This window comes from Notamacropus eugenii, chromosome 2 (assembly GCF_028372415.1).
Source record: "Notamacropus eugenii isolate mMacEug1 chromosome 2, mMacEug1.pri_v2, whole genome shotgun sequence".
NCBI lineage: Eukaryota > Metazoa > Chordata > Mammalia > Diprotodontia > Macropodidae > Notamacropus > Notamacropus eugenii.
In genome coordinates, this window is record NC_092873.1 from 393,553,759 (window position 1) to 393,577,341 (window position 23,583).

A 23,583-nucleotide genomic window follows, 5' to 3' on the forward strand; every position below is an offset into this window, starting at 1 on the left:
TAAAAACAAAATGATATCAAGAAAAATCTGTTTTTAAAATAAGTTGTTAAAACTGAGTTCGTATCTTTCACAGATATGGTTAGAGAAAGAATTCTTAAGTAAAACAAGGAACAGAGGAGATCACAGAAGACAAAATATATGATTTCAATGACATGCAAACAAAAAAAGCTTTTGTACAAACAAAATCTATGAAGCTAAAATAAGGGAAACTATTAATTGGGGAAAATATTAGAATCAAGTATCTCTTATAAGGGTCTGATATTCAAAATAAATAGAAAATCAATACAAATTTATAAGATAAAAAGTCACATTCTGATGGATAAGTGGTCAAAGGATATTGACAAGGAATTCTCAAAATAAGTATTAGCAAATGCATGAAAGTTTGTCCAAATTACTAATAAGAAAAATGCAAATCAAAACTCTGAGGTTTCACCTTACACTCAGCAAACTGTCAAAAATGTCAAAAGACAGAAACAATTCTGAAAGAGTTGTGGAGACACACTAATACACTATTTGTTAAGCTATCAATCATCCCATCTATTCTGGAAAGCAATTTGGAATGATGCTCAAACAAACAAGAAAGCTAGTATAATGTACATACTCTTTGACCCAGAGATTCTGCTTTTATGCTTATAGCCCAAGGAAGTTATTGACAAGAAATATTCATATATTCCAAAACATTAATGGCAGTAATTTTTGTGATAGCAAAGAACTGGAATTAAAGCAAATGCACATCAACTGAGGAAATGCTAAGAAAATTGTGGCACATGAGCGTAATGGAATTTAATGTGCTGTAAGAAATGACAAATGTGATAAATACAGAGAAGCATGGAAATATTTACACAGCCTGATACAAAGTGAAGTAAACAATCAAGAAAATTATATACACAATTACTGCAATAACATAAATGGAAAAAGCAAGCATAAAACAGTGTTGCAAAATTACAAAGGACTAGCTTGTCTAAAAGAGATATAGGAAGGTATCACCTGCAGAGGTGAGTCCATTGAGTCCGTTGCTGTGGTAGATACTACATACTTTTAGACTTCTTTGATATTTTGCTTGGTTTTGCTGACTTCTTTCTCTTCTTTACAAACTATTATTTGTTATATAGGATGGCTCTCAGAAGGAGAGGGATAGTAGAAAAATTCATATTAAATTTTTATACAAATTTTTACATAATTGAATTTTGAATATTTATTTAATATAATTACATGAATTTTTTTTTAAATCAACAAAAATTTTCTCGAAGCAAAATGCCCATACCCTTTGTTGCACAGGTTCCACTGCTACACATATACCCCCAAGGAGAACGGATAGAAAGGTCCAATAAGCACCAAAATATTCTCTATAGTGGTTTGTGTGTGTGTGTGTGTGGTAGCAAAGAACTAGAAGCAAAGTATTTACTAGAGAGTGGGAAATTGTTGTATATGACTGTAATGGAATGTTATTGTGTCCAAAGAAATGATGAATATGAAGAATCATTAGAAAAGGGTAAACTGAGGCAGGCTTTCTCCAAACAAAGTTTCATTTTATTAATGGGGTGTTACCCACAAATGAAGCAAATCTCTTGGCCCCTGAAGTAGCCAAAAAGATCCCAATTTGAGGGTACAACATATTTTTATAAGTATAGAACAAAGAACAGGACAAAAATCACATCATTGGTTATGAAACTGTTAACATCATGGATTTAGGAAATGATTGGTTACATTAAGAGACATATAACACACATGAGCATCAGCTTCACCCCTCTGTCTCTAAAAAATGCGTCTATAAATGTATGGGTCCTACTGCATCTTAAGGTTATAGATATTTGACAGGAGCAACAGACCTAAATGTGCCTATGCATGATAAAGCCCTCTGAAATTTACGAGGGGGCCTTAGGACGAGACAAGGTCAAGTTGGTCTTGTTCGCAAGGATAGGACACAGATATCATTCAACTTTTCAGAGTCAGAAGCTATATGAAGTAACAAACCTCCCATGGAAGGCCTAATTTACAGGTGTTGCTGGGATAACAGTTCCCATGCTCAGAATTTCTTACTGATTTGCAATGTTCATGGGAAAGCTAGAATTTATACATTCAGCCACAGAGAGGGACGCTGAACTTTTGAACTTATGAGCCGCTTACCTTAGAGACAAAGAAAAGTATTGGGATTACATGGAATACAGAATATGGTTACAGAACAGAATCACTTCCAGAGGGAATAAAATATAGGACAGAATAACAGAATTTAATATAAAATACTAAATCAATATCTACTCCTATCCATTCATTATAAGCCAGTTGAATTTCTGAACCAAGTTCAGAGACAGAGGGCCATGGCCTAAGCAGTTACAAGATAAAATCAATTAACTGTAAAAAGGATCAATAAGAAAATGATACAGGCTCAAATTTAATCTTCTCAGAAGCATGACAATTTTTACAAATTGATGTAGAGTGAAATAGAACCAGAAATACAATGTACATATTTACTAGCACATTATAAAAATTGAAAAGAAACAAAAAGAAATTGTATTCTCTGTACTATGAATGACTAAGTTTGGCCTCAGAAAAGAGTTAAGAAAACACATTTCTCCTTTCTTCGTAGAGGTGAGCAAACAGGTATGGAATATTACATATATTAAGTTTCTGGTGATGCATTGGGTGTTTTTGCTCAACTGCTTCCCCTACTCCCCACCCTCCTCTTTATTTTAAATCTTTGTTACAAGGAAAGGCAAACTGGTTAGGGGAGAAGGGCAGGACATATTCAGAAATAAATGTCCTATCGAAACAAAAAGTATCAATTAAAGAGATATTTTAATTAAGATCCTTTTTGCAAACGTGACCATTTATTTGAGTCAATTCTTATATTGATGAAAAGATTATTTGCATATTTTATGAGTAAAAAGGTACTCCAATATGAACTATAGATTCTACTTCTACAATGCTTAATAGCTAGCATTTATGTTGCGCTTTAAGTTTTGCAGAGTGCTTTATATTTTATTTCATTTGATTCTCATTACAGTTCTGCAATGTAGGGACTATTATTAGCCCCACTTTCCAAATAAAAAATTAAGATGAGAGAAGATAAATGACATACAGGGTAAGCATCTGAGGCTACATTTAAACTGTTTTCTTGACTGTAAGTGAAGCTCTTTATTCACAAGGCCACCTATATTTACACTTTTTACTTTCAAACAAAGACTAAGAGTGTAAGTTGTTGGGCATAATTTACTAAGATATATTTTTACCAAAGCTAAAAGATTGCAGGTTCAGGAGTCATTATGTTTGAAAGAAGCAAATGTTTCTGAAAAAAAAAGTTTTGCTAATATTCTTTATCTGTTCCTCACTTTTTCCAATGTGTACCGTAATATCCCCAATCAAAATGAATTTTTTGTGATGTATTTTGTTTCTTCCATAGTTTTGGTGGTCCTAGTACTTCAGTCCAGTCAGTTATCCAGTCCAATCAATTCCACTTTAGCATTATCTCTTGTACCTCTATCAATTCCACTTTAGCATTATCTCTTGTACCTCTATTTTTGCCTCTTCCCTCCCATCATCTCTCACAACTATTGTAATAACATAGTCTTCCCACTTTCAATTTCTTACATTTCCAATCCTTCTCTGCTTTGATAGACTTGTGATTTCATCAACAGATATTTCCTTCAACAGGTCTTCTTATGCTCTGTGACTTTTATCCACATCCTCCTATAAATCCTTCACAGGTGGTATACTTACTGTTTTGGGAGCCTTCCTCTATATCTGCTGATATGACGTGACTACCAAATTGAGTAAAATGTTGAACTGTTTGTTAATTCTCACCCTTGGTAAATGACCAGCCCTTTTACTTTTCTGATCATACTTATCTTTGATCATTTTTATTCCACTTTTTATACATAAGTATTTCCTGGAAATGTGATTTCTATTTTTAACCACTATTGTCTTTTGGATGACATACAATTTTGATCCTTTGGAGATTAAAGTATTCAATAATTCACATCCACATAGGCTCTCCCCAAAAATACTGTTCTTAAAGAAAGGTTCTGTTTTAGTAAAAAGTCTGGGGTTATTAATTTCCCCAAATAGTGTACAATCTAACCTGCTTTCTTTCTCCAGTTCAATTCTGAGGCTAGTCCATTAATCACCTACAGCAGCTTCAAAGATATATTCATTAATTTACCAACTTTATAGGCTGTTCAATCAATTGTATAATGTAGTTTGAATACTTCAATACTTCACTCCTTTGGTTTCGGGAACAACATGTTTTAAGAGATTATAAATTTCATTTAGTAGAACTGCAGTAATTCAGGGATTGATACCATTAGTCCACAGCAAAAATCTTCACACTGATGCAAAAATAATTTTCCTATCTTTCTGACTAAGTCGCTGTCTGGCTCAAATTTCTTCAGTGTTTCCCTACTGCTTATAATTAAGAAGAAAAAAAATTCCTTGGCTTAACACTTAAAGCCCTTAATAATCTGCCATCAACCTTCTTTTATGTCCCTATTTCCTTCACACAGTCTACATTCTAGCCAAATTGAACTACACAACATTCCACCTCCCACTTCTGTGTCCTTACACGAACCACCTTCCATGCCTGATTAACGTACTGTCTCCTCTTCTATGGCTTTCAAAATTCTCCTCCTTCAAGGCTCAGCTCAGGTGCCACCTCCTCAGGAAAGCCTTCCCCAATTCTTCCTGCTCTCTCAACTCTTCAAATTAATCAGCATTTATTAAGTATCTTCTATGGGTCAAACACTATGCACTAAGCAAACAAATACAATAAATGGTACAATCCTTACTATCAACGAGCTTACATTTTAATGGGGAAGGGGATGACCAGGATTTATACAATTATATGCTGAATAAAGAGAATAAATACAAAATGGTTAAATACAAGACTGATTGATAAGAGGTCACTAGCATTTGAGGGGATAAGGAAAGGATTCTTGTAGATGGTAATGGCTGTGCAGCTTCTTACAGAACAAAAGGATTCTATGAGGTGGAAGTGAGGAGGGAGTGCACTTCATTCATGAGGAACAGCCCTTACAAAGACACTGAAATCTCAAGATGGAGTGTCTTCTGTGAGGAAAAGAGAGAAGGCCAATTTGGTTAGATCAAAAAGTGTATGAAGAGGAGTAATATAAAATGAGGCTGGAAAGACAGGTTGGAGCAAGGTTATGAAATAAGCTCTATTCATAATGAACTTACAGTCTAATAGGAAGAACAATATGTTTAAACATATACAGCAAAATAAAAAATTTAATAAAAGTAGTTATAAGGTAGTTTGTGAGAAGGAAGACTCTAGCAGTTCTGATGTGAGGAAAAAGCTTCATGCAGAAGATGGTTCCTGAGCTGTATCTTAAATATATGGAGATGAGAGATGGAGTATCATGAGTACAGAACAATGAGAAGACCTGCTGGATCAAAGAGTTTAAGAAGAGGAATAGTGTCCAATGAGGTTGGTAAGAATCAGTTGGGTCTAGGTTGTGTAGGAATCTAAAAGTTGAAGACTATATTTATCCTAGAGGCAACAGAAAGTCATCGGCATTTATTGGGCAAGACAGTGACATGATTAGATTGTCACTTAAGGAAAATCACTTTGGCAGCAATGTCTAGGATGGACTAAAGTTTGTGAGATAGAGACACTAATCCATTGCAATAATCTAGGTGAAAGGTGATGAGAACCTGAACCAAGGTGGTTATTTTTGGAGTAGAGAGAAGGGGTCAGATTGAGAGATGTTGTAGAGGTAGAAACAGCAAGATTTGGCAACTATGTAGGGGAAGGAAGAGTGAAGGGTTGAAAATAATGCCAAGATAATAATTCTTATATTCAAATGATCTTTACTCATTCATCTGGATGAATTCTGTACCTCCTCCAACACCAGAAGAATGAGAAATCCTTTAAAGCAAACAATCTTATTTCCATCTTTGTATGCTCATTGTCTAGTTCAGTTCCTTTTCACATAATATATGCAGAGTTTGTTGTTGAATTCAGTCCATAAGAACACACAATGTAGTCAAACTTGATTGTATCTTCTTAGCAACCATAATAAGAGAAACATTCAAAATAGCAGTTACATTTACAACACACTGATGCTTAATAAACTGCCACCTTTGCACACAGGTTAAAAGGAAAATTACCAAGTGGTTCTAATAACACTACATAGTCAAGAGTCCATCTGTGTTATTAAATTGAATTGATGACATTTCCCATACTAAAGAACATAAGGGTGGTGGTAGCCAGCATCACATAAACACCCTGAAAATCTGCCAATGTTGACTAAAGGATCAAAAATCAGCCCTGAAGAACTCAACTGAATGATGTTTATGCGCTTCAGAAACCTTAAGAACATATCACAGGACTAGAGCTCTCAACAGATGGAATCTATTTCAGAAACAGATTGTGAAGGACTGACCTTTATTCATAAAATTTAATAGCAAAAACTGACCTCAGCCAGTCAAATTAGAGTTTATTCCCGTAAAATGAAAGTGTTTTTTAGAAGACCTGCAGAGATGAAAAGGGTTGAAAGGGAAGAAAAAAATAATGAATACAGTAAAGAAAATTCATTTACTGAACCAACAATAAATACCTACTGTACTCAGAGTACTATATAAGGTCCTGGAGGAAATACAAGAATAAAATGTAGAGGTCTAAACAGGGGGATACAAGGTACAAACAAAGATAAATATAATGCATATTATCTTCTTCTCAGTCTTAACCCCATCCCGGTCAATTCCATGACAATTACTACCCCTACTTAACCCATATAACTCTAGTGAAATTTGGATCCTGCGCGTAGTTCCTAGTTAAACAAATTTTAGAACTTTAGAAGTCATATATCTATAAACTATTAGCTTTGCTTTTCAAGAAATCTCACAGCATAAGTATATGAATAACTTGAATAACTGAATAATTTGCCTGTCTTCTCAGATATTGAGGAAAGTTTGGGGAAAAACCTATATCCGAAATAAATATAACTATTATTGTTACTCAGTCACGTCCTACTCTTCATGACTCCATGGGCAATCTATGGTTTTCTTGGCAAAGATACTGGAGTGGTTTGTTATTCCCTTCTCCAGCATATCTCCATTTTACAATTGAGGAACTGAGGTAAATAGGAGTTAAGGGACTTGCCCAAAGTCACACAACTAAAAAGTGTCTGAGACTAGATTTGTACTTTAGAAGATGAGTTTTCCCGATTGCAAGCCCAGTGCTCTATCCACTGCTCCACCTAGCTGGCTCTTAGTTTTTTAGGGAAGTCCTTATTTTAAAATTAAAAATAAAAAACAGTGTAATTGATATCAATTTTATGGAAGTCTCCTAAGGAGTTCTTCAGGGATTGATTAACTGTGCTATTTAACAGTTTATCAATGACTGAATAAAAACAGATGGCAGTGCTTATCAAATCTGCAAATGACACAGAGTTAGAGATAGCAAACACATTCAGTGACAAGTCAGAATTAAAAATGATCTTATCAAATTAGAATATTGGACCAAATGTAGTAATAGGAAACATAATAACAAATCATGAAAAATCTTAAAATTGAGTTCCAAAAATCTAGTTCACAAACATCAGAGATGTTCTTCAGGGCTGATTTCTGATCCTTTAGAGTCAACACTGGCAGATTTTCAAGGTGTTTATATGATGCTAACCACAGCTATTATCAAATTATTTTAAAAGGTCCCACAATGAATGACTTAAAGTTGTAAAGAGGCAAATTTAATAACAAGGTAAGGGAAATTTTTATGAACAAATTAAGATTTTGGAAAAATAGTTGACCCACAGCCTTGGGCAATGTATTCTTTCACATAAAGTTATTCTCCAAAGGCTGGATGACCAACAACTTAACTGATGTGCTATGGAAGGGAGGTTTGTGGGGTTGTCCCTTCTCCACCATGCCCTACCTGAAAAACCAATTGGACTAGATAGGCTCTAAGATTCCTCCCAAATCTAAAATATTTATGAAATAAGGGGCTCTGGAAATCTTTGCTGTAATAATAACTCATTTATATGCTGCTTTATGACTTAAAATAGTTCTTTTCTCACAGTGGGCAAACCACTGCTCAGGGAATAAACTGAATACTACAGTGAATAAGTGATAAAGCAAGGGACAGAAGACAACTAGTCTTCTGGTGGTGAAGTGGATAGGGGTCAAGGCACGAATCAGAAAGATCTGAGTTCAAATGTGACCTAAGATATTTACTAGCTTTGTGACCCTGGGCCAGTCACTTAACCCTGTTTGCCTCAGTTTCCTCATCTGTAAAATGAGCTAGAGAAGGAAATGGCAAACCACTCCAGTATCTTCGCTGAGAAAACCCAAGTGGAGTCATGGATCCAATTGAACACACACACAAGGCACAGAACCCAGGCACTCTATCTGAAATCCAGTGTCCTTTCTACCACCTTATGTTCTTCATCTTTTTGGTGTCAGACCCTGTTGGTAGTCAGGGTAGGAGCACTTCACAGAATGTTTTTAAATCACTATTAAAAATGCTAGAGATTGGTAAAAATAAAGATTTTTCTCCCTAAATTCATTGATCCCCTGCATACATGGTCCATGGAACACAGATTAAGAATCCCAGCCCTTACCACCCAATGCAGAAAAAAGAGCCCCTGCTGCCTAGGGGTTTACAGTCTAGCAGGGGATGACAACATTTGGAAGTAGTAAAACACAAGAACGATTATCTGCATTTGAAAGTTACAGATCAGAGTTCTAAGGGAGGTCCAATCAATCCTGGGATTCAGGGAAGGCTTCTAGGAAGGGGTGGTATCAGAGAGGGGCTTTTAAGTGTCCTCAGGGGCAGGGAGGTACTGGAGCTCAAGAGAGGCCTGAAGCCACCAGACCTCGGCCGCATGACCTTGACAGGTCATTTAAGCGGTCAGTTCTCATGACTTACAGAGCATTGGTAGGAGTTGGCTAGACAAAGAAAATCGGACCCGCGCTCCTTAAAGGAGGCGGGCTTGGACTTGGAAGGGGGTCTTCCAAATAGCTCAGGCTTTACAGATGAATAAAGGCCCGGTCACGCGTCAGGTGACCCTGCTGGCGGCACCGCTACAGTCAGTACCAATAGGACTTTCCACGGGAGCCCAAAGTTACCTCCTAAAAGCACAATCCTTTTTCAAACCGTACTTTAGGATCTGCGTTTCCTAAACCACGTTCCCCTTACGTAACGCCTCTTTCCTCTGCCCACCCTTACCACCTCCCCGCCCCAGGGCCCCGGCCCACGTCCCTGCTCCGGAGCAGGGAGGGAGCCCAGGTAGAGATGGCCGGCTGAGATATCCTGCCCCGGAAGTAAGTGAAGGGGTCGCGGGAAATCACGGCGGGAAGTCGGGGGCCGGGGGGGTGGGGGGCAGTCGGCTACCCAGAACACTGGATACGTCAACGTCTCCAAAACAAAGACCATTTTTCTCCACAACATCCGGGCCGGAGGTCAGCTAACGCGTCCTCCACACCAGCGGCTTCCGGCTCCAGCGGAAATCCCTCCCAGAAAGGAGAGGGCAGCGAACCCAGGAAATCCCGCCCCCTTCGTCTAGAGGAGACGGTGGCTCGAAGGAGTCACGCCGGAAGGGCTAGGTGTTCGCCTCCAAGCAGGTAAGTCACTGTTCTCGTGATGGTTTCCGGACTGCGGTGGGGGCCCGCGAGTCTGTACAGACTGTCGCTGGAGAGAAGGCCTCCCCCTCCCTCCCCCAAGGAGACGGGCCCGTTCTCAGAGCTGTGTTTCTGGGCTGGGGCCCTGCTCCCGCCTTCGCTTTGGGGGCGGGGCCAGCGGGCGGAAGCAGGAAGAAGGAGGTAGCCGGGTTCTTCTGTAGCCCAAGGTTGTTGTGTAGGGTCGGGAGGACAGGAGAACTTTACAAACTTAAGCCGTTGTGTACGCCTCAGTCAGTAGAGGGTTCACACCCTGACTCACACACACTCCAGGACCCCTCCGTCTCAGTTTCCTCGTCTATAAAATGGGGATACGTTAGGCCCCACCTCGCAGGGTCGGGAGGATCAAATGAAATAGTGTGTATCGGGGTAGGGCAGGCGTCTCGGAGGGCAGGCGGCCGCGGACACTTAGAAGCGGCCGTGTAACCCTCGGCAAGTCATTCAGCCTCCGTGGGCCTCCGTGGGCCTCCGTTTGCTGTGGGAGTCGCCGTAGACCGTGTCTCACGGCGCTGTGGAGAGGGCCAATGAGATAACGATGGTAAAGTGCCGTCAGTCATTTTCTGTCGTGCCCGACCCTTTGTGACCCCATTGGGGGTTTTCTTGGAGGGGATACAGGAGTGGTTCGCCATTTCCTTCTCGGGTTTATCTTTACAGATGAGGAAACTGAGGCAAACAAGGGTCACACCGCCAGTGAGTGTCTGAGGCTGGATTGGAATGTCCTCAGTCCAGGCGTCATCCAGCCGCAACAGCTGTAAGCTGGATGTGCGGGACAGGGGCTACATAAATGTGAGGTGGTGGTGGTGGTGGTAGTGGTTGTGGTCATCCTCGTCATCCTCGTCGTGGTCGGCGGCCTCCTTAGCTGCTGGTGGGGAAGGACTCGGGACGTGGGGTCTCTCATTTCGTAGTTCCCTTCCTTGGCAGTATCTTTTTGTCCCTCCCTGGCTTTGGATGGAGGCGGGGATGAGGCTTTCCCCAGCTGGTAGTTGCCCTCGTTTTTCCCTCCCTGTGCCTCGTCTCTTCACCCGCACTTTGCTTTCGTCACCGTCCCTAAGCCTTCCTTCCACCCGAATGATTTGGCTGACTCCCCACTCCCGATCACCTAGTTAGCCAAGTTCAGTTTCACGCTGTCCTCCGTACACATGTACAGGACAGTCATTCCCTCGTGGACTGGTGGCCAGAGGATACGAACGAGGAATTCTCACACCCTCAGAACGGCAGACTGTTAGCAAGTGCCTGAAAGGTGGCTCCACGTTATGAATGAGAAATGCACAGCAGAACAAGTGTGAGGCTTCACCTTACCGTCAGCGAATTTCCAAAGATGACAAAAGGAAAGTCAGTTCTGAAGGAGTCACAGAAATTGATGAAGTTATGAATGGGACTTCAAAGCCATCTCAGCTCCTTGGCATCATTTGTAGGCAGGAGGATTCGGTTAGAATTCTGCCTTCTCTTACATAGTACAGGTTCCTTAATAAACGAGGGGAGTCCCTTCAAGTGGTGGCCCTTTTTTTCTGTGATAGAATTAAAAATGACAGCGCCTTCCATGAAAGAAAGGCAAGTTTGCTGGGGAGCTCGAGATGACTACTGGAAGTGCTTGGATGAAAATTCTGATGATGCCTCTAAGTGTAAAAAGTTAAGAAGCATTTTTGAATCAAGCTGCCCCCAGCAGTGGGTAAGTAATGCTGCCATTTACTTATCTTTTTAGGTAGGGGAGATAAACTTTCATTTTTAATAAACTTTATTAACATTTAATAAATATTTAGTACAGTGCCCGTCACAGTAAATGCTTGTTAATTTTATGAAAAATGTCTGAATAATATTGTTGCTTTTGTTTCTGAAATATTTTGTGGTAGAGGGAAAAGCTTGCCAGGTGTCTGTTCAAAAGACTGGGATTCACATTTCAAGTTCTATGACTTTGTGATCCTGGATAAGTCACTTCACTTCTCAACATTAGTTGCCTCATCCATAAAATAAGTGGATTGAACCAGATTACTTCTGAAATTCCACTCAGCTCAAAATTTGTGATTCTATTAACAGGATGATGAAGTTCCTCTTAGTTCTTAAATCTCACTTAACAATAACTGACCATTTATTTATTATTAATATATTTACAAAATACATTACATCTAGTTCCAGACTGGGACCACACTTAAGCAGATACCATGGTATTTAATAAACAAATAAGGTATTTTATCTTTTATAAAAATCAGCAGTCTTCTCCAGAATTTTCCTGTTTTTGTACAGTCTGTGTTAGGATACCATGAATTCTTTACTATCACTATTGGTGGTAAACATCCTTTCTTACCACTGCCCCTGGGAGGGGTGGCTATGGGGCAGGGCTGAAGAAAAAGAAAGTAGGAGGTAGACAAAATAAGGATGTACCTGATCCTGGGGGATGTTATCTCTAAGAGGTACTTGATGCTGTCTCAGATGAAACCCTCCCATCTGTCCCCACTTCTTCATTGCTACACATCTTTATCACCTCTCACTTGGACTACTGCAGTATCCTCCTTACTAACTGATCTCCCTGCCTCAAGTTACTCCCCTCCTCAGTCATCTCCACATAAAGGTATTATTTCTGCAGTTTAGGACTGACCTAGTCACTCCCCTCCTCCTAACTTCATTGGTGGAAACAAGTACAAGCTCCTGTTGCTGACATTGAAAGGTTTTTGCAACCTGGCTGAAACCAGCCTTTCTAGCCTTATACTGCATGCAGCCTTTGGTCCTGTCCAACTGACATTCTTGTTGTTTGTAAAGCATGATATTCCATCCCCCACCTCCTTGACTTTGCACTGGCTCTCCCCCCATTCCCATGCACAGAATATACTACCTCCTTACCTTTGCCTCTTAAAATCTAGTTTTCAGTGCTGAAATTAAATACTACCTGAGGCCATTCCTGACCCTCCATACCCCCTACCTCTTAGTGCCTTTCTCGCCAAATTACTTTGTATTTTTTTTAATATATATTTTAGAGATACTGATGAATATGCATATTGTCTTCCCTCAATAGAAAGTAATCTTCCTTGTGGCAGGAACTTTCACTTTTATTTTTTGGGTAGTAGGAATTCAGTCAGTGCTTATTGGTTGGTATCTTTGCTGTGTTACTCTCTCTTGGTTTTATTACTTTGAGTAGGATAAACACATGTAAGTTTCCATGTACTTTCCTTACTTTTACCTCATGTCAGAACTGAGCTGATGTTAAAGGTCAACGTGTGCAAAAAATTCATTTTGCAGATGCAGTGAAAGTCAACATAAATATTTCCCTAATTTGTATAACTACCTAAATCAACTTATCATTTGTATTGAAATTTATACTTTCTTGATAATTGAATCAATCGACAGTTTATTTTGTTTCCACATTAGACCTTATTATCTCTCACTGGGACTGTTGCAGTAGCCTTCTAATTGGTCTCCCTGCTTCTAGCCTCTCCTTGCTCCACAGCTGCCAAAGTGATTTTCCTTAAATGAAGATCTAACCATATGACTACTCTTCTTAATCAACATCACTGGCTCTCTATTGCCTCTAAGATAAAGTAGAAACTTCTCTATTTGGCCTTCGAAGCCCTTCACAACTAGGTTCCAAATTGTGATTTTAGCTTCAGTGTTCTTTTCACACTCCAGTGTAGCCAATCTAGCTGTCCCTCCCACATGACACTTTGTCTCCCTTCTGAACCTCTGCATTGCCTGGTATGTACTCCCTTCTCACCTCCACCTCTTTGAATCCTTTAGATCATCTCATTTTCTGCACAAAAGCCTATCCTGCCTTCACCCACTACTACCCTCCCCACCAAAAAAAACTGTCAGGGTCCTCCCTCAACTGACTTGTATTTTTTTTTTTAATTAACCTGCATATGCTTTTATCAATATTTATTCAATGCCAACTAAATATAAGTATGGGCCTTCCAGCAGTCTTGATAAAAATAATATTAACATAGTAGAGGTTATAAAGGATTCATAGCTGTTGCAAGGCAGAGGACATTGAGTGTCACTTGACTTCTGACTTTGAAGTAGTTGTTAAATGCCTACTATGTGCCATGTACAGTGCTGGTGAAGACACGATCTCAGGGAGCTCACATTTTATTGAGACAATGTGTACACCTGTAAGTATGAGCAGAATAAATACTAACTACAAGACACAGAAGGGAAGCACTGGAAGCGGAGGGATCAGGAAAGGCATGTTCAAGGTGGTGCTTCAGAAGCTGAGTCTGAGAAACTGAGGGGTTTTAAGAGGTGGAAGTAAGGAGGAGTACCTTCTATAGGCTAGGGGAATGGCAAATGCTAATACATATAAATGGGAGATTGAAGATAGTGGGCAAGCAAGGATAAGGTCAGTTTGGGTGGACTATTTTGTGGAAAGGGAAGTAAAATTTGAGACTTAGGAGGCTATTTGAAGCCATGAAGAGCTTCAGAAAGCCAAACAGAGAGGTTTCTCTTTGTCCCTAGAAGCAGTAGCTATTGGAGTATAAAACGGGGATGGGGGGTGACATAGTAAGACCTTTACTGTAGAGGGGATGGACAGCAAGTGGGGAGAGACTTTGAGGCAGAGGAAACAATTAGCCTTTGCAAGAACCCAGGGGAAAGTTGACAAGGGCTTTACCTAAGACTGGTAATTGGGTGTATAAGAAGGGGACAGATTCAAGAGTTGTGGTAGTATTGAAAACAAGGTTTGGCAGATAATTGGACAGGTAGGGGAAGAACCAGAAGAGTAATGTCATGAAAACCTAGAGAAGAAGAGTATATATAGAACAGATGTTCTTTACCAGTGAAGCTGGCGGGGTCTGTAGAGCTCCTCCTCTGGTGGAGCACATTTGTGAACCTGAATAGAAATGAATTAGAACTTCATTTTCACAAACTTCTAGCTGAAATTTAGTTCTTCCTTCCCAATGGTACAGAGAGGGCTCCCAGTAACGAACTTGTACCAATGCAGATCTTTTCAGTCTCTGAAGTGCCCAAGTAGAATAAGTAAACAAAAAAGAGGACATGAACATCCACTTCATTATTAGAGAATGGAAGCAAGGAAGAGGGAGAGGGATTACATTGAGCGATTTTGAGGGATAAGACAGATCCTAGTCAGTTTTCTCAGTAAATTAAGAGGTCAGGCCCTCAGTTGAGAGAGTGGGAGTAGGGAAAGGTATAGGATGCTTGTGGAAGAAAACAGAAGGTTCAGAACAGCGTCTATGAGGAACTGTAAGGAGAATCAATTAGGGAGGAAGAAAGAGAGGCCTTGCTTTGGAGAAAACCCAGCTGAAGTGAGGTGACATCAGTTTGTAGTATACCTAGTCAGCTTGGTTTTTAGACTCCTTCCAACTTTGTTCAGCAGCATGTAAGTAGGAAGGGAAAAGGTAGATTATAGGAGTTATTCAGGGTTGAGGTTTGGCAAGATTTGAGACTCGGGGATGAGACAAGGGATCTGAGAGTCTGAGTATGGTAGGAAATTGTTCTTTAAGGAAGCTAAATTTAAAAAACAGAGTGGAGGGATTAGAGATAATACAGCTATCCCTCCCACATCACAACTTTCCTGTTTGCGGTTTCAGTATACCTTGAGTTGGAGAAATTACATGAGAATTCTGGAGGAGTTTTGTGGAGGCTGCAGATGACACAGAAAAAGTTTAGAAACTCAGAAATGTGTAAGAAATGTGTATAGTATTGTATAATATAGCCTATGACCAAATACTTAACCCAGATTTTACAATAAAGTACTGTAACCACCCCACTCCATCCCACCCTCACTCCCCCCCTCCTCCCCCCCCCCCCCCCCCCAAGAAAAAAGAGAGGAAAGAAATCCAGACAATTCTTCTCAGGTATGAAGGGAGGTCCAAAAACTTTTAGGCAGATTTTCCAGATCACCAGGGTGCCATGCCTCAAACCTTGCCAATGTGGAAGGGATAACTATTAAAGGGAAAGTATAGGTGGGGAGATAAGGTATGATCAAAGGAATGTCATGATGTACAATTTCTTCTTACAGATTTCCTGTTGAACAAAAGCTATATATACTGGTTAGTAGTTCACATCAGTTCTACCTAGAGTTTTATCTGGATAGGTAAAAATCAGTTGGTTTTTTTTTATTTTAAAATAGAAATTGCCAGTTTGGGTTGTTATTAGAATGCTTCTTAATGAAAAGGAAAATCTCATTCCCTCCAAAGTCCTATATATAAACAAATGTCATGATATTATTGAAAACAGCATAGCATAGTTCTTAGAGCCGGGAAGTCCTTGGTTCAAGTCCCACCTTTGATGCAGACTAGCTGTGTTGACCCTGGGAAGTCACAGTACCATAGGTAGCTCTTTAGCCTAGAAAAGTACCCTCTTGCATATAGGAATTTCTTCATCTGGGAGTTCTCAAAACCAGTTAAATAACAGCTTCAGTTTCAATGACTATTAAAACCATTAAGAAAACTGGCATTTTACTCTTGGAAGAGACCTTAACAAGAAGTCATCAGTGTAGCTCCTTTATTTTGAGCCTAGGGAAGGCTCAGGTTCAGAGGGCTGAAGAATCTGCTCAAGGTCACTCACCAACTTCGTGGTAATCCCAGACAGTCCTGGTTCCCAGTCCAGTGACCTTTCCATCTATTACAGCTTGTAATAATACATTCTTTTAAAAGTTTTGATGCCTTTTGTTTTTATATGTAGCTATAGTGGATAGAACAAACACTTGACTGGGTCTGGAGTCAGGAAAACCTGAGTTCAAATTTGGCCTCACATACAATATTAGCTATGCTACCCTAGGCAAATCATTTAACCTGTCTGCCTCAGTTTCCTCATCTGTACTATGCAGATAATCATAGTACCTACCTCCCTGGCCTCTTGTGAGGATAAAATAACTGCCAAATGTTTTGCAAACTGTACAACACTATATAAATGCTATTATTATTTTACCAGTCATTTTCCAACATATCCTCCTATATAACCAAAGAAAGCAACTTTTGATAGACTGAGTGTGCTATATGCAGCACTCTCTACCTGTGGTCTGAGGTAGACTTGTGCGTCACCATCTGTTCTGAAGGATCGAGATTGGTCATTACAGTCAATCGCTCTTGCCTGCCTTTTGGTTTTGTTTGCATCACTGTAGTCACTGTGTTTATTTTTCTAGTTGCTGCAGTTCTCTGAATTCCTGTTTCTCATTTCTTAATGATATAGTAGGACTGTTATAGTCCTGAACATATAATATCTAAGATGTAAGTAAATTTATAGCCTTTTGAAGAAAGTTTTACAAAGAGGCAGACTATAGAAACACTTTGCAAACAAGGAACTCTGTGCTTTGTTAAGTATCTGTGATAGTTCTATGACAAGCACTGGTGTAATAGAAAAAATCTTTGGAATTGGAATCAGAGGACTTGGGTTCATTTGCCAACTTTGTGACTTTTGGCATTTAACCTCTTTGGGCCTCAGTTTCTCCATCTATAATATAGGGGGACTGGGTCAATGGTGGTCACATTTGATGAGATGCCCTCCCTCTCAAATCTCTTTACCATGTTCACATTGTGAAGCCTTTACACAGCGGGAGGCCCTGCCACCATCTTTTCTAGCTTAGGCACTATTAGTATAACCTTCAAGACAGTCCAAAGTCATCTCTACATCACAATGAAGCTTATAAAAATGAAGTACATTTTGAATAAAAAAATGTATTTAACGTACTCATTTATGATTTAACAGTCACTTTAGTATAAAAGGAAGTCAATATTCAACAAGTTTTAAAACTAAAACTAAAATTTTTTTATTTTATGTTTTAGTTTTATAAAAAACTAAAAATAATTTTAATAGCAGTAACAAGCATGTTGTAAGAATGACATCTGTGCTCCATTTTGTGAAAAGATATTGCATTTAAAATTGTATTTGAACATATTAGTAACTTTGAATTGACTATTACAATCCTATATCCATTCAAGATTTTCTATCATTTTTTTCCCTAAGTGGGTAGAAACATGTACTTTCTTAGTGTCCATGCACTTTCTAGAAGACATCTTGGTTATCAATCCTGCATTTACTTAACTTTTTAAAGTTATAATTATTTATGGCTCTGCCTTATTGTAGGCTGCTTTCAGCTTAAAACCATATTCATCCTTTTTATGAAATCTTATTATTTTCATTTTAGGAAAATTTTTTGATCAACTCATACTGATTTAGCATAATTATTAAGCTTACTTCCAGCTCTAAATTTTGATTCTGACATGTGTACATGCTGTAGAAAGGTGTTCAGATAATTTTGCTCATTTTGTCATGTTTCATGGTGTCCTTTTTACTTTGTCTCCTTTAATTGTGTTCTCTTTTTAATAGATTAAACATTTTGATAAAAGAAGAGATTACTTAAAGTTCAAAGAAAAGTTTGAAGCCGGACAATTTGAGCCTTCAGAAAGAACAGCAACATCGTAGTTCTTTGTAAAAAAAAATTTTTTTAACAAATACTGAGACTATCTTTGTGGACATCAGTAAATATTCCTTTGAATACCAGCTTGCCTGAATTATGAAGTATGATAGATTGGACTCAATGTCATCACAGCTCTCCTGCTCTCACCAGCATTGAAAATGATCAAGAATCCAACAGGGTTAGAATATTTAATTCATCCAGGGAATAACTTGAATAAAGTGGTATAGAGCACTTAATTTATATTGTGGAAGTGAGTTTTATTGTTCATTTTCATAACACAAAGTAAACAAACAAAAAGTGATTTTCTTTTCCAAATGAGAACTCCATTTGAATTTGATAAGAAGTATTTTAGAATTGATTCTTTTAGGTGTTTATATATGGCATCAACACTTTACTTGAATGAAATGAAAAGCTTGAAAGCAAACACTGTAAGATAATATAATGTAAAATTTCAAGGGGGCTGAGTTTACATTAGAGTCAAACTTTAAAGAATTTTGCTAAATATGATGGTTAATAAACAGTTAATTTGTAAACAATGTAGTCTTTTAAGAAGATATAAATCAAGAGGTCATCCCTTGGGGTCACATTACTTTTATTTCTAGTTCCATAACCGTCACATTTCTGCATTTATAAAACAGAAATGTTTGACACCTGTCATAATAAACTCAAGATACCAGCAAGCTTACTCTATTGATTTATATACCTCTATTCTTACTCTTACCTCTTTGTTTTCAGAAGTCATAAAAGGGTAACTGGGCACAGAGACTACCTTTTTAAATGAAATTATACCTTTTCAATGTAATACCTTCCAATTACATGTAAAAACAATTTTAGCATTCTTTTTTTTTAATTCTGAGTTCCAAATTAGAATATATCTTTTTAAGGCATAACAGAAAACACTAGGCATCAGAAGGCTGAGGTTTTAATTATCCGCATCCTCAATGATCCTGTGACTTTGCATTTTATTCTCTGAAGCTGTGTTTCTTTATCTAGAAAACTGGGAGCTCTTCTGCCCTGCCCATCTCCCAGGGCTATTAGGAAAATCAAATACTTAAAGAACTAGAGGCTAAAGGGACTTTAAGTAATATAGTCCAGATCCTCCATTTTACAGATGAGGGAATGGAGGCCCAGGGATGGAATTTTGAACCCAAGCTCCCTGCATACTACACACAGCTAATGGATGTGAAACAAGCTATAAAGATTCCACAAAGCTTCCCTTCAATTGTACTGTAATTCAGCTCTACTCTCCATATGTTCAATACTTTGATATCCTTCACTGGCTGGATTCTGATTTAAGTAGTACCTTCTCCCTACCACCAACCCTGGTAATGACTGACAACTACATCCAAGACTTTATACAGCACTTTTCGAACCTCTCTCAAATAGACATCATCATGTGTTTTGTATTATAGCTATCTCTATAAATGATATGTCAGCATAATAGGTGGTAAGTTCTTTGAGGGCAAGGACTGTGTCTTATCTAAACTCTGTATTATCCACTTTCCTAGAACAGGGCTCTGAACACATCTAGAGCTTAATAAATATTTCTTGAAATGAAATATGAATGATAGAGCTATAATTTTTATTAAAGAATAAACAGTTACTTATTTCAGTTAATATTTTAAAACAGTAAAATAAATATACCACAAAAAGCTTAATACAAAATTATTCTCAATAAAAGTTTAGCCTATTCCAATACATGCATATAGAGTTTAAAAATATATCTCAATAGCACCATTCAGTTCAGAAAAGGCACAAAACTTTCTGTTTTTGTAATTACTTTGCATCTCTTTGCTTGATTATCTGTTGCCTAGTATACTCCCAAATAAGTAAGGCTCCACTCACATGAACATTAAGGGAGCGTATGATGCCATGTTGAGGAATTTCCACACACACATCCAAATGCTGAATCAGATTTGCAGGGATTCCCTCACGTTCATTCCTAAGGAGGAGAAAAGGAAACAAAGGCAGCTTTTCATATAGTTGTAATGAAACGAGAATATTAGATTTTAACATGGGGATGCAAGAAAAATAATACAAGGACACAAAAACAAAAAACACAGGCGATCCTGAGTTCATGTTCTATACAAAGCCAAAACTTAAGAGGATAATGGGAATAAAACCCTCCTGTGAGTATATAACCATTAGCCAATGAGTGAGACTTCCTTTCTTGAACAGATCTACGTGAATGCCACATGATACCACAGAAAAGCTAACTCAGATGTCGCTATCCTTAAGGCAAAGAGGAATTTATCAACTTATTGGGGGAAAAAAAGGAAGTACCAGACAAAAGGAAATTACCCCAGTAAGAGCAGAGATTTCTCAGGAAAACAATATTCTGTTAAGTCTGAACTTTTGGCAGTTTGTTCCACACCTATGGTAGTATAGCCTTCTGTTTTTTTCTTCTGTAAGTAATCAACAAGCTGAAGTGGTTTTACCTAAAATTTAAAAAATGAATGAAGAATTCAAACATTAGAAAATTTCACCCTATAACTCTTCTTAAAGAAAAATCAATACCAGAAAAATTTCAAGAAAAGTTTTAGTATGTAAAATTCTCAAGAAAAAAAGCTACCACACCTTCTAGAAGAGTTTATGTAAGCCATAATTTTGTTCATTAAATTTGCTAGCATGTAAAAATGAACAAGCTATATAATGAGTTTGACTTGAAACAAGATAATTAGGTCATTTCAGTAAGACTACAACTAGAGCCAATAAAAATACAACAATAAATGAGGAAGAAGGAACTAAGGGGTGACTACCTACTATAGGGTATTTTAAGGTAGGCTTACTATAAAATTTCCACAGAAATGCTATTTAAAAATGAAAATAATTCTACAAAACATTTCCAAATAATTACATAGTAAATTACTTTTTACTCACCTCCACCAGAGGAAGCCACTGTTCTGCAGAAACACTAAGATGCTGAAACTGCTTATCATTGATATAATGAAGACTTCCTACTACTAGAGCTGAGGCCCCAAATATTTCACAAGTCCGGCACAAACCTATAAAACCAAATTTAAAAGTGTCAAAATTGTGTATTTCCTTTTATAACATTAAGCTTACACAGACTTACTTTAATACTTTACGAATTGTAATTTGCCTATGTGGATATTCTCTCTTCATAACGTAGATGGCTACTCAACCACAACTATATTAAAAGTTGACCTTTGAGACTTTTTGTGACCAAAAAATGTATTACCCTTCAGCCAAGCTGGTGATGAACCTCTCTTTAACCTTAGCAGATACCAGTTCAAATTAACATGTCTAAAAATGGAACACTCTTTCCCCTTTAAATCCTCTTCTTCTAAATTTGCTTATTTCTGTCAAAGGTATCACTGACCATCATTCTAGTGTCTCAGATTCTGGATTTCAGCATTAATCAGGCCTCCTCACTTTCCATTAGCCTTCATGAATTACCAGGTCTTATTTCCACCTTCATAACATTTGCATCCAAACCATTCTCTCCATTCACACAGCTACTTTTAGTTCAAGTCTCCATCTCTTGCCTAAGGACTCCTAACTGAGCTCCATACCATCCCATATGCTGCTGCCAAAGTGATTTTTCTTAACCACAGATCTGATGTGATGCCCTACTCAATCAACTCCAGTGGTTTCCTACTGCCTTTGGGATGAAATATAAACTCTTCTGCTTAGCTATCTTTCCAGCCTCACTGGACACTGCTCCTTATCTTCTGCAATCCAGTCAAACCAGCCTTCTCTCTTCCTCAGTCAGTGTAGTCCATCTCTCATCTTGCCTTTGTACTGGCTCCCCACCATGCCTAGAATGCACTCCTTTCTTACCTAGACCTGAGTTACTCTCCTCCTCTAAGATATAGCTCAGGTACCGTCTTCGGCATGAAGTTTTTCCTGATTACAGTAGCTAGGGGCCTCCCGCTCAAATTACCTTATATTTAACTACTTTTATTAATTTTATATTTTAATATGAATTGATCTCTACATTAGAATGTAAGCTCATTAGGAATAGAAAGTTTCGTTCTTTTCACTTGCATCTCTAGGGTCTAGCACATATTTTGGTAGACTGACTAATCACTAGGTACTTATCTGAAGACTTTCAAAATTGGTAGGGCCTTTATATTTTCTAGGGAGGCTGAAAGATACTATGTACAAGTAGCAGGGAAGAATAAACTGAGACATACTACCTGTTATATTTAGTTTTCAGTAGTCATGCATTTAAGTGGCTACCATATATACCACTATGCTAAATGCTAGGATACAAACAGAAAAGAAAAACAGCCCCTGCTCTTAGGGAGTTAACATTCAATGAGGGGGGGGGGGGGGGGGGGGCGTGGTGGTGTAATGGGGTTAGCAGGGGAGACTGACAACAGGAAGAATGATGAAATGACTGACAGGGATGCACATGAAATAAGGCTTCAAGAGATCTTTGGGTCCCAAGGAGCAGAGCTGAGGAGGAATCTCAGGCATTCCAGGAAAAGGCTCCAGCCTATGCAAAGGCACCTCCGAGACAGGACAGGAGGTCTCATGTATAGGGAACAATGAACAGGACAATGTGGCTCAATTGTGAAATGTGTAAGGGGGGAGCAATGTGTAATTAGACTGGGAGAAAAAGTGGGTCATGAGGAGTCTGAGGTGCCAGAGGAGTGACACGATGAAACCTGCTCTCTAAAATATATCTGATTGGGCAGATGAGTAGAGGATTTCAGAGGAGACAGACTTGAAGCAGGGAGCTGCGCTAGTCCAGGTGGGAGTTGGTGAGACTTGGGTAGGAGAGATGCTACTGTGGCAGAAGACAGAAAACTACTACTGACTGGATTTAAAAAGTGAGGGAGTGGGGAGTCAAGAATGTCTCCAGTTCTGAATTTATGTGACTGGAAGGACAGCAGTACATACCCTCAACAGAAACAGGCTGGGGTTAGGGGGAAATATAATGAATTCTCCCTTGGATATGCTGAGTTTAGTGTGCGTAGTCTTCCTTAGACCTAGTCTTTCTAGTAACAAGCTTTTTGTTTTAGATAAAACTCTCTTTTCTGAAATTTACATGTGGAAACTTCATTCTCCCATGCAACCTTAGCAAGTGGCACCTCCCTACCTGTCACATCCCACAATTGTGGGAAACACAGTTAGGGGATATTGTGGCCAAACAAGGGGTGCCTTAAACCTTGTCCCCTACCTATGACCATAAAACTACTGACTTTCACTATTTCACTATTATCTCAGTAGTCAATCTACACTAGGTCACCCTAGTGTGTGGGCTGTCCTAATATGTATGTGATGCGTTTTGAAGATGCTGGCTTCCAGCTCCAACATGTAAAGTGTGTTGCTCTAGTCTTGGAGGTACTGGCTATTACAGAAGCAGCAGCAAAAGCAACAGTGATTGTTTGGGAAGCGTGGGGAGAGATGATGGGGATGAGGGGATAGAGGGAGAAAGTGCTAATTACTGTCACTGAGGCAGTGAGATGCCAATAGTTCCTTCTTACATTGATGAGTTGACTCTAGCTGAAATTTTGAATATCAAGACTGAGGAACAACTGCTCTAGAGGATTTCCTTCCTCCTCCCTGCCATAACCTGCAGACATCCAGCAATCACTCTGAATCTTTCTGTTGTTGCC

General features: G+C 38.7%; 2 protein-coding genes and 1 long non-coding RNA gene across 10 annotated transcripts in view; 1 reads left to right on the forward strand and 2 right to left on the reverse strand.

Moving 5' to 3' along the window:
• Positions 1-1,363: 1,363 nt before the first annotated feature.
• Positions 1,364-9,289, reverse strand: LOC140529106 (uncharacterized). Its single transcript, XR_011975425.1, has 2 exons — positions 3,511-9,289; positions 1,364-3,475 (listed from the first exon to the last, which is right to left on the reverse strand). It is a non-coding gene; the product is annotated as an uncharacterized lncRNA (long non-coding RNA).
• A 158-nt stretch (positions 9,290-9,447) lies between these two features.
• On the forward strand, positions 9,448-18,228 carry COA6 (cytochrome c oxidase assembly factor 6). 5 transcript variants are annotated; one of them, XM_072647519.1, is made up of 4 exons: positions 9,448-9,576; positions 10,285-10,381; positions 11,148-11,299; positions 17,902-18,228. In XM_072647519.1, the coding sequence occupies exons 3-4, from the start codon at positions 11,156-11,158 to the stop codon at positions 17,995-17,997; spliced, it is 240 nt and encodes a 79-aa protein (XP_072503620.1). In that variant the 5' UTR covers positions 9,448-9,576; positions 10,285-10,381; positions 11,148-11,155; the 3' UTR covers positions 17,998-18,228. The 5 variants fall into 5 exon arrangements, with proteins under 5 accessions (XP_072503620.1, XP_072503622.1, XP_072503619.1 ...); XM_072647521.1 differs by having other exon boundaries at positions 10,285-10,320; XM_072647518.1 differs by lacking the exon at positions 10,285-10,381 and having other exon boundaries at positions 9,453-9,576.
• A 1,325-nt stretch (positions 18,229-19,553) lies between these two features.
• The window catches only part of TARBP1 (tRNA guanosine 2 -O-methyltransferase TARBP1), a 92,573-nt gene continuing 88,543 nt past the window's right edge, over positions 19,554-23,583 (reverse strand). For all 4 annotated transcript variants that reach the window (XM_072647515.1, XM_072647514.1, XM_072647513.1 and 1 more), the window contains 3 exons: positions 20,873-20,997; positions 20,294-20,430; positions 19,554-19,934 (listed from right to left, as the gene is read on the reverse strand). In XM_072647515.1, the coding sequence (XP_072503616.1) occupies positions 19,769-19,934; positions 20,294-20,430; positions 20,873-20,997 (428 nt within the window). In that variant the 3' untranslated portion in view covers positions 19,554-19,768. The remainder of the gene's footprint in view (positions 19,935-20,293; positions 20,431-20,872; positions 20,998-23,583) is intronic.